Source organism: Cyrtonyx montezumae, unplaced genomic scaffold (genome assembly GCF_038088225.1).
Source record: "Cyrtonyx montezumae isolate F1298 unplaced genomic scaffold, pur_monq_1.0 scaffold_34, whole genome shotgun sequence".
In the NCBI taxonomy this organism is placed as follows: domain Eukaryota; kingdom Metazoa; phylum Chordata; class Aves; order Galliformes; family Odontophoridae; genus Cyrtonyx; species Cyrtonyx montezumae.
In genome coordinates this window covers 3,539,796-3,555,161 of record NW_027072039.1, presented here as the reverse complement: position 1 = coordinate 3,555,161, position 15,366 = coordinate 3,539,796, and the positions used below count along the sequence as shown (strand labels likewise).

Genomic DNA, 15,366 nt, shown 5'->3' with positions numbered 1-15,366 from the left:
CTCAGAGCAGTGGGACTAGAGTTTCTCATCTCTTCTGACCAGAGTGAAGGATAGCTGACACTTAATTGGGCAAACACTTGCATTATCTTAACTGTCTTTGTACTGTTACTTCTAATTTTGCTGTCTGCTAAAAATGAGCATACCTCCTAATGTACAACCGAATTACTGCTTTGTGGGTCCTTTTTCATCTTAATGGAGAAGGTGGTATGCTTTGAGCTTTGGTTCATTGTTGCACAGCTTTCATAATCTTTTTAAAAAAATGACTTTAATGGTGGTTTAATGAGACAGAGCGCTGAAAACAGGCATTAAAAACGTACATGCAGGAACTTAGTTCTTAACTTCAGCTGTGTTTTAGAAGAGTGAGTCTTGGCAATGACTTGTTTTCAGCATTGTGGAAAAAGTTATGCTTGGTGGTCGGAAAGAATCTTTTGGGCTGCTTCTTCTGGAACCTCTGAGACCTAACAGAGCTGCTGAATGCTCAGTGGGCTCCCTAATGGTGAGCAGGACAGGAGTACACAGGATAAACAGCTTCAGAGGGTCTTTTCTGTTAGGGCACTTCATTCTCTTTAAGTGCCCACAGAGTGATAAACCTCAGGCAGTGCTGTTTCTGCAACTAATGACCTAAGGGATAAAGGATGATTTCCAAGGCCTTCCCCCTGCCACATGGATCTGGGAGACATCAGTTCCTAGATTAAACTACAAGCTGTTGTCTTCGTTTCTTCTAGCACTGCAGACTACCTCTGGTATCTCAGATACATCATCCAGCTGCTGCAGTAGCTGCTTATATCATCCTTCTTTGTGTAGAGAGGCTGGTCTCTGTAAATAGGTCAGGAAACGAGACAGGAGCTCTTAGAGTGCAGTAGGGTATAACTTAGTATTGTTATATGAAAATCTACTTACCATCTCAAGGACAGTTTAGATGCTGCAACTCAAATGCGCTCTCAGTCTGCAGAGTGCAATGCACCAATTAAAAATGGTGTTTGATCCTGTGTGTTTCTCTGAAGCAGCATCACTAACATATGTCCTCTGCAGACCTTAAGCAAGATATTCAGTGCTGAGCAGTCCTGACTGAAAGCTGTGGCTAACTCAACAGCCTGAGCCAGATTTGCAGTGAAGCTCACAGTCCAAGCTATCATGTGTACAGTAAGTGAGTCAGAAAGCACACAAACAAGAAAAAAAAAGGGAAAAACCCAACACTGTGGGGAAAAAAAAATCAACAACTTCTCGACCAAAAAAAAAAATCCAACAAATACCTTGAGGGTGGTGGCAGCTGCAACCCCAAGGTGAAAGTCTGCTAGTAAAACCTTAAAAAACAAGGGAATCTGTTTTTCTTACTGTAACTAAGGGCCAATAAATAGTCAACAGCAAGCTAGTTACTAGCAACACTGTAATGGGAAACTGAGGATGAAAGACAAATGTGGTGATTTGCAGCTTTTTAAATTAGTTTATTTCCCAGTGCTGGACCAATGTATGAAATGGTTTGACAGATTAGTTTTTGGGACATGTTTTATTTCCTAAGTGAGGGGCTGGGTAGGGAGCATGAGGAGATGTTGTCTTCTGCTGTGAATGATATTCTGACACCAGAACTGCTGCTTATTCTAGAGAAATAGTAAAGTATCTGAGCATGTAGGGGACTAGTGAATTAGTCGGGTCTAGTTTAAGTTGGTCTGAAATTAAAGGCAGCTAACATTCATACAACAGGTACTGATAGCATAAATTGGTCTCAAAAAAATCACTGTATTAGGACAACATCCAGAGCTTCTGTAATGTTTTTTCAGTGAAGCAATAAGCAGTGGGGAAGAAGCTACCCTGGAATGGAAAGTGGTAGTTTCCCTGTAGGTTCTGAAGATGGACTTCAGTTTGATTTAAGTTTGTGTTACATACCTTAAGCTGAAGAGAACTACAGGAGTATATAGGAGCATCTCAAAAACTCACCACTAAAAAGATGAGCTAAATGTAAATAGCAACTGGCTTTACTTGTTTCTATCTGTTGCCCTTAAATTAAGGAGTGTCATGGGTGTTCTTATAGAGAATTCGCATGCCCAGAAAAAGGATAGTTGAAGTAGTCTGTTATGCTGTTAGTGGCTTCTAAGCCTGATTCTCATTTTTTGTCTGGGCTCAAGTTGAACTGAAGCTTGAAGAATCAAGGTTTTATGGAACTAGCTGCATCCTTCTGAACGGCATCTTGGGGCCCTAAAAGCTTTCCTTGAACCACGTCTGCACAGTTGGCCTCTCTTTTTACTAACTTTGAATGATATGAGATACCTAGAAAGGAATACATTGCAGTGCAGGTCTTGCTCAATGGCAGAGAAGCCTCCTCTCTCTTGGTGCTGCAGATGGTGTTTGCAACAGCTCTTTCCTGTTAACTCAGTGGTGAAAGCACGGACAGGTTTAGGAATGGAAAGTGACTGCTCTAGGCAGTGCCTAAACCTGTGCTTATCTGGATAGGATTGGCACTTTTGCTGTAGCTCTTTAAAACTTTGTGTAAGGCTGATTGGATGTGAAAGTCTTGTGTGCTGCCAATACAAAGCTGTGTTTTGGATTGTTACCAAGACTATCCCTGGAAAGTTTTTAATCAATACCACTTATTGTCAGTGATCATCACGGCCTCTTGAGGATTTGTCTGCTGGCTTTCATTTTGCTGGCCAGAATGCTGGTGGGTCAGTGTACTTCAGCTCTTGCAGTCGTGTATGTTAAATGTCTGTATGTGCTACAGTGCCTGTCATCAGTGTAGGCCATAAGGAAAAAGGGTGTTTCTGAGGGCAAGTGAGACCACAGATCTCATGCTGTGTTTCTTCCCTCTAATTGGACTGTAGATATGCTTTTTGGTGTTTGTTTGTTTGTTTGTTTTTTTGTGAGGAAATATTGTGTACTGCCCTTTCTTGAAGTGGAGAATGAGGCAGTTTTAATTTATTTGCTTCAAATAGATATGCACTTTATTTTCACTCTTTGGAGCAAATCTCATTCTGATGGAAAGTGTACTATTTATCAGCAGATGTGATTGAGGACTGTCCCTTAAACTGCACCTGCATGAACTACCTCTGAGAGCTCCTCCAACTCTTCTAGTGATGGAGATTAAAATGTGAGATGAACAGACAATCTGATTTGATTTCATGAAACTACTGACAGTGTCTGGGGGAATGCTAATAGTATCTGAAGTGGTGAGCATGAGAAATCCTTGTCATAATGCAAAGTGGAAGTGTATTTGTGCTTGTTTAAACATAGTAATAACCAGGATAGCTGCTTTCTAGACTTCTGCTATCTTCTCTTCCCATTTATTTTCCCTCCTTCCTTTAGAAATTCAAAGAAAAGCCCTTTGTGTCTGTTCAGGTTTAAAAAACGTTACTGTTTGTTCATAGGTGCATCTCAGCAAAATCAGCACTGTGGGTACCAAGGTAAAAGGTTAAATCCACGACTCACCTGAATGTGCTTCTCCTACTAGAGTAGGAACAGAAAAGAACTGATATTGGGTATGTCTGAAAAGCTGTTTGTCTCTAGAAGAAAGCGGTTTAGTTGGACAAGCAGTTCTGATCTTTAATCAGATATCAACCTGCCTTCTTGGAGTGTGGATGACTCCTAGTCATATGCTGAATTCAGATTTTTCCTGCTCAAAGTCCGAATCCTTGCTGCTGCTCTGCTCTGAGAGGTTCATAGCTAGGGTTCAGAAAACAAAGCTTGAAACAAAACACTGGGTGTGTTAAACATGTTAATTATCAAGGTGTTTTTTAGCATGTTTAAATGATTTGTGGTCTTCCTGTGTGCCAGGATACAGTAATTCAACTCTCACAGTAATTCAGGTGTAATGAGCAATATTCTTAAAACAAACTCCTTGCAGAAAGACATGAAAGTTTACACAGCTAGGGGACAGTAATGAAAGTTTTGATTTAAAAGGCCTTTCTGAATGTTTCTGAACACATTAACTTTCTGCTGTTTGTGGGAATCTTTGTACTCTGACAGTGGAGTACCACAAGGTACTGCTGCCTCTTCCCTTCTACTGAGGACTAGAAGAAAGAAACCACAAAGAAGAAAGAAACCCAGCCTACTCAAACATTAAACTGACTTGTGTTCTGTCACATCACAGACACTTCTGCTGCTTTCTACAGCTTTAGTGTAACTGTGAATTAATCTTGCTGGTTAGTAGTCAGACTGGCTTTCTGCTTAGAAAGCTAAATGAAGCTTTCTACAAGGACTCTGTGCTTTGCGAACTGATAGAGAAGCAAACCTTGGATCTGGGAATGTCTTCTAAGAGAACAGTTCATCCTGTCACTGTGTTGAAATATCTTCTTGTGCACTAAGGTAACTTGCCCCAGTAAGGGATTTGTAGGGTGAGGCAAGCATTCAGTAACTCCTTACTTTCTTTTTTCTGTTCAAAGGGTATAGGGAAGTGTGTGTTCAGTTAGTGAGAGTTAATAAGACAAAAGTGTGTCTGATCCCTTTCCATTTTACCAAAGTAGTTTCTGCTTAGAATAACCCACATAATCCAAGTGCTTATCCCTACAGCCCTTTTGCCTTTGTTTAGAAGTAGCACAGCTTATTAGTAATATTGACAGATTTGTCTTAACTGCTGTAAAAACTTGAGATGCCACTCGTTATCCTAACTTTTAAACTGGAACTGGAACTACATTCAACTTCAATGTGATAACAGACAGCTTTCTGTTCAGATTAGGAACACTCTCCTAAGGAGCCTGTGAGGCGATGGGCAGATAGCCAGACTGTGTGAGCAGATGGTCTGGCCTGGTACATGACACCTTCGTATGGGTGCATGCACAGAAGGAGTAGAAGGCATTGTGTTGCAGAGTCCCAGGAGACTCCTGCAGCATGGCCAGGAGGTGGGTTGTTGCTCTTACTGAAAATACTGCTTGCAGGAAACACTTCTGTGCCCACAGTTTTGCTCTGGTTAGCCTGTGATGATTTATGGGAAAACAAACCACAAAATGAAATAATCCATCCTATAAAGCTTGGCTGTTCACCAGAGGGAAGAGGTGGGAATCCCATGACCCACACGAGACAGCTTGGGACCTGCTTGTGTTAGTTTGTAGTGTTTCTGAAGTGCATTTGTGCTAGCATTTCCCTGTCCAGCCAAGTAGGCTGTAAAAACGTACTCCTCTAAGAATGATACCTTTGTAAGCAGGAGTGCTTCCAGGTCATAGGTGGTACCAGACTGCATGCCATGAAGACCAGCTGCTATATCTGAAATGTGTATTTTTTCAGGGATATGGAGGAGTCCTGAGTTCCTAGGCAAGTTAGACCTACAGAATAGAAATATTAGTTTGAGTGATGAATAACAGAACAAAATCATCAGGCCTCATGGCTTGGCAACCTGCTGCACTCTAACACCTACTTAAAATATCCCAAGAGCAAACTGATACGGTCTTTATCTAGTCAGACCTCAGAAGTGGCTTGTTGGTTGAATGGACAGAATACCAGAAGCTGGAAATGGAGAAGGGAGGCTTGGATGTGATATGAGCTCCATTAGATTTAGGGCTTTCTGCCCAACAGGCTTGCTGCATCATACCCTCTAGACCTAGAATGTGAAAGATCAATGCCTGTGAACTAAATGCTTGACACTATCACTCCTCTACTGATACATTTCCAGGTGATAGAAAGAAGACTTGTTTCTCACTTGAGCTTGGTCCTAAAATAGCTTCAACCTGCAGACTGATTCTAGATGATTAATATAGTGGGAAATTCACATTTCTGAGAGTGCTAGTTTATGGTGAGTATGCCCACACACAAGTACACTCCTTCCCCTTTATGGAGAGGGATGTTGGGAGTTGATGCCTCTGTACCCACTCCCCTTTCCTAGAATCACAGGTCAGGCCTCAGGAGGTGGTTCTTACAGCTTTTGTGTCAGCTGCAGTTTAACACCATTCTGTTTGTGGATCAATGAAGAATTTGTGTTACTTTCTCCTGGGAATTTGTAGGGCTTTGGAGTTGCAGTTAACTATGTGGGTGTTTTGTTTTATCTTGCTCTTTCTTCCTCCCTTTCTCACAGTGTCCAGAGCATTTGTCCTTCCCTGTGGTCTGTCTCCTCCTCAGTTTGATTACTTTCAATGGGTTGTGCAAGGAAACAAAGGGGGTATGTGGTAAACAAAGTAAGATCCTAATGCCTGGAAAGCAATTAAGCTGAGCATATATTAGGGGGGAAGCAAATACCTTTTCTTCCCTTGACTTCCATCTGAAGGGAATTTGTATTTGCTTGCAACTGGTATTGGATAATAGCCTTGTGCAGGTGCTTGGTGAGATCCTTCAGTGGGGTACTGTACTGTCAATGATATGATCTGGATGAACGGGGGGATGGAAGATGCATTCTTCTCCCACACAGAACTGACCTGTGTAGAGCAGTGGTAGAGAACTCTAGAAACCAAAGCTATCTTCTCTCAAAGCTCTCTGGTATAAGTCATACTGTGAGTAAGTCTGTGGGAGCCAAGTTAATACAAGCTTCTATAGTGTTTATGAATACTTATATTTAAACCATTTTAGTTTTCCAGTCACCAGCAGCAATTCTGCTGTGACTTACTGTTAAGTACTGGAGATACGAAAATAAGTCTGTTCCAGAAACCAGCATTAATCACTGCATGTAATCATTGTCTCCTTGCCATGTGGTTGTGTTTCTCTGAGAGATGGAAGGCAAAAAGCAACAAAATGCCTTGAAGCACAAGGAGAAAAGCATGGCAGTCCAGATGTTAGAGACAAAACATCAAGGCTCTAAAAGTGGTATAGACCTGGGTATAAGATCACTGATGTTGACAGGATTAATTGAAGGTAAGTGTACTCACTTTGCCTCTGAACAGCAACATTTCAATAGTTTCCAGATGTCTCTTACATCATCTAATACCTAATGAATGAGAACAGTGTATTTGCAACATCAGGTAGCTTCAGGCTAAACCTTTTCACAGGTGAGATTATCTGTGCTTGGACAACCTTTGGGGCAGTTCACTCAGTGCCTGACCTCATGGCTGCTGATGGGTCTCACCTGTTGCAAAGGGGAAACAAATCCTATCCCAGGAGCTGGCAGAGGTCATTGAGACAGCTTTCAGCTAGATATGAAAGAGGATAAAACTAGGAAAACTAGGAACACTTGAGATGGGCCTGGGGAAACAGTACTTGGGTTGGGGATGAGGCAGATGGTCCGTCTGAAGTACATCTGCACCAACATAAGCCATTTGGGCAGCAAACAGGAGAAGCTGGATGCCCTTGTGTTGCAGGCAAACTGAGATTTAGTTGCTGTTACTGAAACATGGTGGGATCACTCTCACAACTGGAGTTCTGCAATGGTTGGCTAAAAGCTCTTTAGAAGGGTTAAGCAAGGAAGAAAGGGTGGTGGCATGGCTCTTTGTTTCAGTCTTCTATGAGTGAAGATCAGGATGAGGTCCAACAAGGTGGACATCCTGGTGGCGGACCATTATAGACTGTCCAACCAGGATAAGGAGATGGATGAGGTGTTCTGCAAGCATCTGGGAGAAGTTGAGTGATTGCCATCCCTTGTTCTCATGGGTAACTTTACCATCCTTCATCTATGCTAGAAATACAATGCAGCACAGAGGAACCAGTCTAGGAGGTTTCTAGAGCTTTTAGAAGACAACTTCCTGACACAGCTGGAAAAAGGAGCCTACCGGAGGAGGTGCCTAGCTAGACCTGTTGTTTACAAACAGAAAAGGACTGGTGGGTGATGAGGTCAGGAGCTGTTGTGGGCAGAGCAACCACAAAATGTTCTGTATTCTAGGTGAAGTCAGAAAGGGGGCCCAGCAAAACTGACCTCCAGAAGTCCAAAGTAGCAGACTTTGAACTGTTAGGGACACTGTTTGGGAGGGTCTCTTGGGATTCCTTTCTGAAGGGTAAAGGGATTAAAGGGATTCAGGAAGGCTGGACAGTCCTTGAGAAGGAAGTCTTAAAAGTGCAGAAGCAGGCTGTTCCCCCATGCCATAAGATGAGCCAGCAGGGAAGAAGAACTGGTGTGGCTGATGAGGGAACGTTCATAAGTTCATAAGGTTGGAAAGGACCTATAAGATCATCTAGTCCAACCATCCTCCTATCACTATCTCTACCCAACTACTAAATTAAGTCCTTTAGCACCTCATCTAAACACTTCTTGAACAGCGCTAGGGATGGTGCCTCACCCACCTCCCTAGGCAGGCCATTCCAGTGCCTGACCACTCTTTCAGAAAAGAAATGCTTCCTCAGGTCTAATCTAAATCTTCCCCGGCGCAACTTGTGGCCATTCCCTCTCGTCCTGTCATTACTTATCAGGGAGAAGAGGCCTACCCCCTCCTCACCACAACCCCCCTTCAGGAAGTGGTAGAGTGCAATAAGGTCTCCTCTGAGCCTCCTCTTCTCCAGACTGAACAATCCCAGCTCCCTCAGCCGCTCCTCATAAGACTTGTGCTCCAGACCCCTCACCAGTTTTGTTGCCCTTCTTTGAACACCCTCCAGGGCCTCAATGTCCTTCTTGTAGTGAGGGGCCCAAAACTGAACACAGTACTCGAGGTGCGGCCGTACCAGAGCTGAGTACAGGGGGAAAACGTTTTCTAATGCTCCTTGAAAGAAATTTAACTCCTGAGGAAGAAGAGACAGGCAACCTGGGGAAAGAGCAAGGAAGTTGCTAGGACATGCAGGAAGAAAAATCAGAGAGGCTGAAGCCTAGTATGAGTTCAACTTGGCCTCTGTAGTAAGAGAACAAAAAAAGTTTTAAAATGTGTATTAACAGTAGGAGGAGGGCTAAGGATAATCTCCATCCTTTACAGGATGTGATGGGAAACATGACACTGAGGTTAAGAAGAAGGCTGAAGTTCTCAATACCTTCTTTACGTCTGCCTTTAATTGACAGACCAGTTATCCTTGGGTACTCAGCCTCCTGACCTGGAAGTCTCAGGCGGTGAGCAGGGTAAACCCCAAAAAATTCAGGTGGAAACAGTTACAGACCTGCTATTCCACCTGGACCAGGTCACAGGTCCATGGGGGCCAGATGGGATCCACCCAAGGGCGCTGGTGGAGGTGAATGCCAAGCCATTTTCCACTATCCATCAGCAGTCCTAGTAAACCAAAGTGGTCCCAGAGGACTGGAGGCTTGCCAGTGTGACCCCTATCTACAAGAAGGGTCATAAGGAGAATCTGGTGAACTACAGACCTGTTAGCCTGATTTTGGTGCCAGGAAAAGTTATGGAACAGATACCTTAAGTGAAATCATGTAACGTGTGCAGGACAACTCAAGGCCCTACCAGGATGGGTTCACGAAAGGCAAGTCCTAGTTGACCAACATAATCTTCTGTGACCAGGTAGCCTACCTGGTGGATGAGGGAAAGGATGTTGATACAGGCACTGGAATGGGCTGCCCAGGGAGATGATGGAGTCACTGTCCCTGTTGGTATTCAAGAGATATGGTACTAAAGAACATAGTTTTACTTGGCTGTATTGGTGGTAGATGAACAGCTGGACTAGATGATCTTAGAGATTCTAACCTTAATGATTTTATGACTCAAACCTAGTGAAACCATCTCCTTCCTTCCTTTGTGGATAACTGCTTCAATAGATTTATCATCCAGGTAAGCTACTCACTTGCTAAGGCAGCATAGATGAAAGCTGACATTAAATTTTTAGAAGCTGGGATTTTGAATAGCTATTTGGCAAGAGAATACATGATCTTCCCTTAAAAATAAACCAATACCTTCAAAATTTTAGAACTTTTTTTTTGGCCTTCTAGGGTTGTATTGTAGATGCATTCTCTCTGTAGTGTGTACTACTCCAGAGGGGAGATGCTGGCTTCCAGAGGATTGAATGCCAAGCTCTTGAGGTTTTACTTTGTGTATATCCAAGCTGCTGTGTAAATCTAGTCTTGTAAAATGTCAGGAGGACATGAAGGAGGGAGAAGATGAGATCGGCTGGAAACTTCCCAGTTCATTCTCCATCCCACATGCAGGCTTCAAATATGTAAAATTCAGCTGAACTTTAAACTTGAAGTGATAAACTTGAAGCGAGTTTCTTGAAAGATTTAGGGTGTGTTTCAGTCATAGTGTTTGGGCTGCGTAATCCAACAGTAGAATGTGAAGCTGCTTCCTTACCAAATAGGAACCTGTGTAGTTGTCAGGGCTCATGCTTTAGAGCAGACAGTTCGTTCCTCTTTGTACTGCATGCCAAGAAAACCAAATCCTTGCTTCTGGAGTCATCTGATCTCACGTATCCAAAATTTTGGGTATTTTGATGAGTTCTATAAACTCCACAAGTGTGTGTGAGGAGTCTGAATATCAGTCGGTAGTTGTACAACTGTGCACAGAAGACCTGACCAGTAGTCACAGACCTGGAGGTCTGAATGTTGATTTTTTTCTGCTATATGTTGTAATCCAGGCCTTGCTAGACCCTTCCTGACCTACTTCTGCAGGTGACAGTAGTGATAGTGGTCTGGGAAGTTTTTCTTATTTACAGTAGGAGAAGATTGGAAATCTGAGGAAATCTCCCAAGGTGCTTCCTGGGAATTGAAGAGTCTGTAGACAGAACCTGTCTTTCATTCATTTATCTGGTCACCAAAAGCCATCTGTTCTCATCACTGTTGTTGTTCTGCTCTGATTCATGGCAGGATGACTCTACTGTTTCGGGCTGCATGAAAAAGGCTCTTTTTCTACGAAGAGCTTTGTAAGCAGTAGATACCTGCTAAAACTTGGACTGTGCTGATCTCATATTGCAGCTAGGTAATTAAAGCAGTAGCTACTGTGTCACACTGAAAACAAAGCTGATGCATGACTCCCTGGCACTGAAGTCAGACTCTTCTGTTATGTGAAACGTTTAATATTAGCAGTATTTTAAATGCTCTTGGGCATGATAATTGTGCTGACAGGAAGTGTAGATGGATGCAGATTTCTTTTCCTGCCAGGCTTTGCAGGACTGACTCCTCTTTCTGTGGTAAAAGTAGACTAGAACAGATGATGCAGTCTTGCTTCCCCACTCCAAAAAATCCCAGAAGTCCAGTGGAAGAATGCCAGTGCCAATTAACGTGATTTGGAAGTGCTTTGTCTCAGGATTACAGCTTGAGACAGCTCAGATTGGTGGGCCATCTGCTGTGACACTTGAAAGCCTACCTCTTTCTAACAATGGTTAAGACTTCAGCAAAGGGATCTAGCCTGCTCCTAAACAAAGACTCCAGCAGCTCCTTATCTCGTGCTGCTTAGCTTGGAGGCTCCACCCATTGCTAAGGACAAACAGTTGGCTTCTCACTTGGCCATCAGCTGCTGAAACCTAGCCAAACAGCAGTGCACGATGCCAGCCCTGTCTGACTGGGGGAAGGGTACTGCCACCAAAGGTGAGGCTGTGTTTTAAATATATGCTTCCTCTGTCCCTTTCCCCAGCCACAGCTTGCAGTCCTGCAGCTCCTAACTGTATGTGATGTGAAAGTTACGCTTAATCTAGATTGGAGCATTTCATCCAAGGCCAAAATTGGGTAAAAGATTTCAGAGCCTTTGTTTTAAGACCTGTGACATTCCACAGAACCAATTACTTACAAGAACGTATTCAAGTAGACTAAAGTGCCTTCACAGACCCCTGTCCTTAAAAAGTGCTAATATGATCGCTGTAGTCTTCCAACTGAACTGGTGAGGAAATTCATTGACTTTGTGCACATGGCCACACGCTTTACCTTTAGGCCTTCTTCCAGTTTTTCTAACAACTTATGTAGAATTCTTGTAACTTAAAGGATATAATGGAATCGCTGCTTTCTGGAAAGTTTTTTTTTCTTTCTTTTTTTTTTTTTTTTACAGACTTTCAAGAATCTTCTGTTTGATCAGGTTTAAACTGTTTCCACAATTAATTCATTTCCATACTTGTTGCAGTTCTGGCACAACTTATCTTACACTAATGCTTATTGCATATGGGGAGTCGAGAGCTGCCTGTTCTTTTTGGAAGTAAGAGCAGATTTGTCTACAGCTGCTGCAGTGTCCCAGGGTTTTCATTGCTCTTTACTATGCTCAGCCAAATTCTCCTGTCTAGCTGAACTGCAGAATTTCTGTAGCCATCTCCTGCTTCTCATCTTACCCTGGCATCTGCATATTCTGTTTTCCTGATTGTAGTATAACTTTCTTCTTCTGGGTTGTTGTGGCAGTGTATCTTCCTGTTACACAGGCTCCTTCTGTAATGAGTCTGAGCCAGATGCTTCTTGTGTGGTTCAGGATAGCTACCTCATATATGAGCTAGCAAGCTGTGCCATGTTCATCCTGATCCTTTGCCCTCTTAAAAGACCAGTTTAGTGTCTAACTTGTCATTCTTGTTCATTTGTGAGTTAAATCTGCTGTTTTTCACATGTTGACAACCACTTCTGAGCATTATTTGGGAGAATGTATCTGATGTATGTTTGTAGGCAGTAATTTAGATCTGCCTTTCCCTAAAATGTGTAGACTAAAGTACTGTTCTCCTGACTACAGCAATTCTCAAAGTGTGGAACGGTGCTAGCACTGTTCTGCAGGATTGTGACGGTCTGAAGGTCTGTCTCTAAAATTGTAGTGTTCGTGGTGGGTTTGTAACAAAGGCTGGTAGCAACTTAGCATAGATTTCAGGCATTGTAAGGCAGACCTTCATAAGAAACCTGTTCTTGCAGCTCTAACCTGAGAGATAATTCTGAACCCTCAAACAGAGGAGGACTTCTTTTGAGGGTGTGGACTATCCTTGTCCAGCTGGAACATAAACCACAATTGTATAGGGAACACTGATGAGTAAATGGGATCCTATGCAGAAGTAATTCCTTAGCTAAAATTATGTATTTCATTTAGCCATGTAATGACTAAATGAAGCTGGGACTAGGCAGTAGATCTTGAACTAAACGCTGTTAGTTGAGATGCTGCTTTAGCTGCAGTGATATTACATCAATTCTGGTATCCAGGGGAGCCTTTGTCCTTGACAAGGGAAACATTCTGTGTATATCTTGTGGTATTACTTAAACAACAACAAAGAACCTGCTGCAATCAATCTTCTCTGTAAATAAGAGCCTTGAATCTTCAGCACTTTCTTTTCTTGACTGTAGTCAAATGTTCCTATACAACCTTTTATGTGTGGTTGGCTAGCTCTGCTACACAACAAGGGCAGAGATGCATGGAACAACTGGTTTATACCAAATTCTAAGTCTTAAGGATGTAGAGATGTACCAAGTTCTAAAAAAAACCTTTTTTTTCTACAGCTGGATGATTTTTAAGGAATTATAGACACCCCCAGACACTTGTGTGCTTCATCCTAAAATGGTTGCTTGCTAGTTCTTTTAACCTTTTACTTTCCCTATGCATTGAATGAAAATCTTGGAATTGGAAGGTTGGGGATGAGGGCCTTCAAGCAAAGCACTGTGTATCTCTGGACCTTGAGACTCAGGAAGGGAACAGCACATAGGTACAGCTAGTGAACTGGATGGGAAGTTTCTGATAGGAGTTTTCCCTCCTGAGTATCGTGGGAGTCTGCAGAGGGGAATGCTGACGCACATCAGTCAACTGAAGTGTTGCCACTTTGCCTGAAGCCTGTCTTACAAGGAAACCTCCTAATTTGCCTAGTTGTTTCATTTTCAGAGCTGAAGTTGGTTCAAGGATATCTCTGTTTTTTCATGGGAATAAACTGGTTTGCTCAGTTTTATGGGGGAGTGGGGTGGTAACGTGCTTTCCTTTCAATTTATGGAACAGCTGAACATTTCTTGGGCTTTAATGTTCAAGCTGCAAACTAGGAAGGTTGCCAGGGTGTCCTGGAAAGGCTGATCTTTGAAGCTGCTGGAAGAAATCATGTGATAATGGACAAAAAGAAATACAAGTATCAGTGAAGCTTGTCAGCAGCATCTCTTAAGACCGCTGCTCTAAGGTGAATCTCTTCATCTATCTAAAACATGTTTTTTTTCTTATTCAAAACAGGATCTCAGTCTCCCCAATGGCACACCTGTTGACACTTCTAGCCCAGCCTCCTCCTCATCCCTTCTCAACAGACTGCAGCTGGATGATGACTTGGATGGGGAAACAAAAGACTTATTCGTTACTGTTGATGATCCTAAAAAACACGTATGCACTATGGAGACCTACATCACGTATAGAGTTACAACAAAGGTACTGAGCAACATTCTCCTTCCCTACTGCTTTTTCCTTCAAAAAGTTTTGTTTTGTTTTTGAAGGGAGTGTTCTGGATGTTTATGATTTGCATTCTGTCTCTTCACCTTAAGGATGAGAACTTAATGTCTTTCAGTACCTTGTAATAATTGTAATGATGATGTGGCTTCTTCTACCAGAACTGTTACGACTTCATTATGTGAAGTAATGTAAAGCTTTTAGTGTGTCAGCTTAGATCTTGTCTCTTGTTAAACAGAACTGTTTGTAAACTTGAAAAGCCAGTTTCTTTAGCTTGAAAAATTTTCATAGATAGTAATCTGAAACCAAACTGATTTGAGTTACCTCTGCTTGAGGGCAAAGTGCCTTCTTTCTGATTCACTGGTAATCTTCACTCGTTTTGTCTATCATTCTCTAAAATTCTTTAAACTTGTTGCTTAAGTGTCCATCACACTTCCTGTGTCATGTGCTTATCTAAATCATGATATTGTAATTTTCATTGTCAAACATAAACTAGCTTCCTTGAAGTTGCTGGTTGTTAGAACTAAGCAGTGTTAGAGTGCTACTATTTTCCAAGAGTGTGTCAGTTTTTCAAAGCAGTGAAGGTCAACCATTAACGTGACCTAATTATACTGGTAGGAAAGGCAAACTGAAAAGCTTGTTGCACTCTTAGCTGGAACTTTAATTTCTGTTAACTAGACATTCTCATCAGTATCAGCTTTGAGGTAATATTGACATCTTTGGGCACTTGTAGTTACCTAATGTAAGTGTTTGCTAGCTTCACTGTGATTATACCTTATCCAGTTGTTCAAAAAGATGTATGTTACTGTGTCTTAATTAGATGTCACTAACTACTGGAGAGGGTATTTTCCCTTGAGATTAGAAAGTCTTCACAGGCCGTATATATCTTTAAAAAAGAGTTCCACTCAGGAGAAGTTCCACTTTCAGGTTACACTGGGGAAATGTGGTCTTGCAGATAGAAGCTACCTCTTATTGCCAGTTTAAAATAGGGCTGCCACTCTTAGTTGTTTTGTCTTTGTCTCGTAAGAAGTAATGTATCTTAAGCACTAAAACATTCTGAGCATTGAAGGAAGGTTTTACATGGAGTGACTTAGCTTTTGGCTTTCACAGGGTGAGGAGTAGGCTGAAGACCTGATTATTCTGTCAAGATAAACTATCTCTACATAGCGGCACCCCTGTTCTACTTGGAAAGTTGTGTCAGTGCAAGGGTTCCCTTCTTAATCATAAAATCATAGGATGACTTAGATTGGAAGGAGCCTTAAAGCTCATCCAGTTTTAACCCCTTGCTGTGGTCAGG

The 15,366-nt window shown here is 42.2% G+C and overlaps 1 protein-coding gene across 1 annotated transcript in view; it reads left to right on the top strand.

Annotated features, from left to right (window-relative positions):
* The window catches only part of SNX30 (sorting nexin family member 30), a 46,348-nt gene that overhangs the window by 8,195 nt on the left and 22,787 nt on the right, over positions 1–15,366 (top strand). Inside the window, exon 2 of the mRNA XM_065745266.1 lies at positions 13,863–14,051. Within this exon, the coding sequence (XP_065601338.1) occupies positions 13,863–14,051 (189 nt within the window). The remainder of the gene's footprint in view (positions 1–13,862; positions 14,052–15,366) is intronic.